This window comes from Benincasa hispida, unplaced genomic scaffold, assembly GCF_009727055.1.
Source record: "Benincasa hispida cultivar B227 unplaced genomic scaffold, ASM972705v1 Contig66, whole genome shotgun sequence".
Taxonomy (NCBI): domain Eukaryota; kingdom Viridiplantae; phylum Streptophyta; class Magnoliopsida; order Cucurbitales; family Cucurbitaceae; genus Benincasa; species Benincasa hispida.
The window spans coordinates 587,145-591,477 of NW_024065007.1; the positions used below are offsets into that span (position 1 = coordinate 587,145).

Below are 4,333 nucleotides of genomic sequence, written 5' to 3' on the forward strand. Positions count from 1 at the left end.
TATTTTGCACTTTTTGTTAATCAGTGTGGTAATTTCTTTGACCCTGCAGTTGATGCTTGATTGAGTTTCCTTTTGGACTGCTTTGGAGGATTGAAATTTACGCACTCAAGACGGTTAATTTATCCTATGAGCTTGGTTTTGTTGTGACATTGGCTGTAATGGGAACTTCATCTGTTGAACCACGTACTGAAAGAAGTCTTTTTACTTCTTTGTTGTCTGCTGTTTCTGAATGGCTGCTGATATGTATGCTTTTTGTGGACTCTATATTCTCATTCTTCATCACAAAATGTGCTCAAATTTGGAAATTGCGCACCCCGTGCCTGCTATGTTCAAGACTTGATCATATTTTTGGCTCTGAGAAAAGGGGGTATCTTTGGAAATTAATTTGTAGCAAACATAAGCTGGAGCTTTCATCCTTGGTACTTTGCCATGCCCACAACAAACTTGTGAATGTTCATGAAATGTGTGAAAGCTGCCTTTTTTCATTTGCAACGATCAATCAGTCGAATTCTGAGACTTACAGATTATTGGTTGGGAAAATGGGGGATGATCCCTATCCTGGTATTGACAGAGATCCTTTGCTTGGGGGTCAAAAATATGATACTTTGAGCCAAAAATTTTGTTCATGTTGTAAGGAGTTGTATGTTCCAAGAGGGCTTGGTCAGAGCTTAATCCAGGCCCGATCAAGTGGATTGGAGGCCGAGGATCTCGATGTTCCCTTGTCGAGTTCTGTTGCCCATTGTGAGGAAGATTGCCATGAGTCTTCAAGCAATCCTTTACCTCATGTTCAATACAGAGAACTGAAGATTATCTCAGACACAGAATCTGATGGAAATGGAAGCATTTTGGGGATTGAAATGGCCAATTCGGCTAATTCTAAGGATGATCTCACCGTTCAAGATGTGAATATGGAGCCTAACTTCATTTCTCTGGCCAGTAATTTAACCTCGACGAAACTAGTAGAGCTAGCTTCGGCGCCTGAACCATTGGTCTTAGAGCCACTAGTAACACCTCATGTACAACACAGAGAGCTGAAGATTACGTCAGACACAGAATCTGATGGAAATGGAAGCACTTTGAGGGTTGAGACGACCAATTCTAAGGATGATCTTACCGTTCAAGGTGTTAATACGGAGCCTAACGTCATTTCTCTTGCTGGTAATTTAACCTCGATGAAACTAGTAGATCCAGCTTTGGCGCCTGAACCATTGATCTTAGAGCCACTAGTCTTATTAGACAATCCACTGCCTCCTATAGAATGTGGTGTCTCGATTGGGCATGGTCTGGATGAATTGACTCCAAAGCATGTGGAAGTTAATGAGGTTTTCTCTTCACCAACTGATATCCTTCCCCCTGACAGTATGGCTCCTTCTTCAAACACAATAGCAACCCCTGTTGAAGTTGTGGAAGAAAACTGTGAGTTCTTTCCACTCAATTCTAGCTCTAATTTTTTTTTAACTTGCTTCGAGCTGTATGACACAACACAAAATGATAAGAAAAAAAAATCAATCTTTGCTATTGTTGCAAAGATAAGGAATAAGAGCAAAGATTAGGGTAACTAGGCAATAACACTGATCTAAAATGATGAATGCTAATGTATAATCGTTATTGCTATGTAATTTATATTGCAAAGATTAGGAATAAGAGCATAGGTTGCATCCAACAGTCTTGTCAAACTTTGCTTATAGTTTCAGCCGGTGCGTTCAGATGAAATTCTTTGTGATAATCAATGTTTTTTTCATAATTATTGTAGATGTTACTAGAAGTGAGGAATACGAAATGGAAATCAGAGGAACCGAGAAGGCTGAAATCTTGCCGACGAAAGCAACGTCCGAAGCAGGTTCCGAAGCCCAACCTGTTTCAAGTGATGCTGTTCAGATGGCGCCCAATATGTTAGAGCTTGGCGATGCATATAAGCTAGCTGTAGGCACTAGAGGAGGAAGACAATTGTCTGGCAAGCTTTCGGAACAATGGATCGGGAAGGAATCTTCAAAAGTTAGTGAAGATCTGAAGCTTCTCTTGTCACAACTCTCATTTAATCGGTTGAACGACCAGTCACGGGACATGAGTCCAAGGCTATCCGTAAATGGAGACGAGCTGAGGAACTTTGATTTCTCGAGCACCGGGATGCAGATGCTACAAAAAAGGCTTTCACTTGAAAGAAATGAGTCCGGTTTAGAATCTTTAGATGGAAGCATAGTCAGTGAAGTCGAAGGGGAAAATGTGGTTGATCGGTTGAAACGACAGGTCGAGTATGATGAGAAGCTTATGAGTTCTTTATATAAGGAATTGGAGGAAGAAAGAAATGCATCTGCAATTGCTGCAAATCAAGCAATGGCCATGATTACGAGGCTGCAAGAGGAGAAGGCCAACCTTCACATGGAGGCATTGCAGTGTCTAAGGATGATGGAAGAGCAAAGTGAGTATGATGATGAGGCCCTGCAGAAGGCAAATGATCTCATTACAGAGAAGGACAAAGAGATACAAGATCTTGAAGCAGAACTCGAATTTTATCGGATTAACTTTCCTAATGCATATACGATAGATAATCTAGTGGAGACTTCTGTGAAGGAAAGAGATATCAGGGTTGTTCATTTAGAGTCAAATCAGACCGGAACAATCGGTTATGGAAATCATGTTGCAGGTAAACCCGATATCCACGAGAAAGTTGGAAGTGAAGGTAGTACATATAACAATTTATTGTTAGAGTTTGAGGATGAAAAGCTAAACATCGTGCAATGCCTTAAGAAGCTTGAGAATATGCTTTATTTGTTTTCGAACAACGGGGTGAAGATGGATCTCAGCAATGGTGAATATTTTGGAACCGAAGGAAGTTTTCCAAGTGGGACAAATGATCTTGATTTGGATAACTCAAAACAGAAAACACCAGGGGAAGATGCTCACGCCAACGATGATCGCCTTCCCTCAGTCACAAATTCTTCCTTTGATAAAGAAAGTAGTGAACTTGACTATAGTGATAGGAATTCCCTGTTGGCTACTGAAATGGCGGATTTCGCCTTTCTAAAAAAAGAGGTGTGCAATCTTAACGAAAGGATGGAAACACTCGAAGCCGACAAAAATTTTCTCGAGCTCACAATCAATTCACTTAGAAAAGGAGAGGAGGGGCTTCAGTTTGTTCAAGAGATCGCTTCCCATTTGCGAGAACTACGGAAAATCAAGACAAGAAGTTGAAGGACAGTTTGGTGATATTGTTCAAAGAAACTATTCAAAAGTGAGTTTTTCAACCCGAAATCCGTTTTTCTAATCATTACATGCTTGTTCTTTGTTCTATATCGTTTTCATATTCACAAAATAGTTCTGTTTGATCATTTTCTATCAGTTACATCCAGGGGAGAGGGACAAGGACGACATACACTGAGCACAATTTCAGACAACTGTACAGTTCCAATAGCTTGTTTTCTCCAAAGATATGAAGAATACAAAGGATTTGAAAGTAAAACAGTGTGACATTAATTCTTTTGGTGTAGCAATTGCCACTTTTAGGATTTTAACTCTTACTCCTTACCAATAATTTTGATATATTGTGATAAATTGAGAGTACAGGTACAAAGTGAAGAAGGCAAGCTAGGAAAGTTCATTCCTTCAGTTGGGATGAGCTCTTGCTTTCTGGTTCATCCTTTGAAGTCAAGAGTTGTTTATTAGTTTGTTTTTCTTTCTTTTCCTTTTTGTTTTCCATTTTTTTGAGTGGATTGAATGAGTTGGTCATGTGTGAATATTGTAATTGTAACAGTTTATTTTGATCATTGTGTTGGTTGATGATCCCTATGATAAATGAAAAGCCTTTTTTCACTCTCTCTTGGTGGTTTTGGCTGTCCAGCAACTTTAATTTGAATAATTTAGGATCATTTGAATAATAGTTCTTTTCAATTTTCTCTCTAACATGTCTCTAAACTTTAAAAATGTTATGTAAATTCTATTTACTTTCAATTTTGTATTTTATAGGTTTATTTCATAGATTTTGGATCTTGTTTCTATTTGATAATTAGATTTCAAAATATTACACACTTAGTCCTTAAATTTTGAGTTTGATTTCAATTTTGGTCCTATATTTCAAAATGTTATCATTTTATCCTTGAGATTTGAGTTTTATTTTAATTTGGTCCCTAGATTTCAAGATTTTATATTTTTAGCTTCAATTTTTCATTAATTAAATACTTCCAATCATTGTCGTCAATGTCTCTTAACTAATTTCAAATAATTATGAAATGCAATTTTAAATTTAACTTTAAACATAATCAAAGAAATGAAACTTAATTAATTAAAATTATATTGATTATTTTAAATTTATTAACTTACGTTAACATTAAAGACG

The 4,333-nt window shown here is 37.5% G+C and overlaps 1 protein-coding gene across 3 annotated transcripts in view; it reads left to right on the forward strand.

Moving 5' to 3' along the window:
• LOC120069890 (myosin-binding protein 1-like) overlaps window positions 1-3,815 on the forward strand; it is a 4,735-nt gene extending 920 nt beyond the window's left edge. Inside the window, exons 2-4 of one of the 3 annotated variants that reach the window (XM_039021715.1) lie at window positions 50-1,416; window positions 1,754-3,232; window positions 3,317-3,815. In XM_039021715.1, coding sequence (XP_038877643.1) covers window positions 159-1,416; window positions 1,754-3,192 — 2,697 coding nt within the window. In that variant the 5' untranslated portion in view covers window positions 50-158 and the 3' untranslated portion in view covers window positions 3,193-3,232; window positions 3,317-3,815. The remainder of the gene's footprint in view (window positions 1-49; window positions 1,417-1,753; window positions 3,233-3,316) is intronic. The other 2 variants (XM_039021716.1, XM_039021714.1) reach the window with 2 other exon arrangements.
• The last annotated feature ends 518 nt before the right edge of the window (window positions 3,816-4,333 follow it).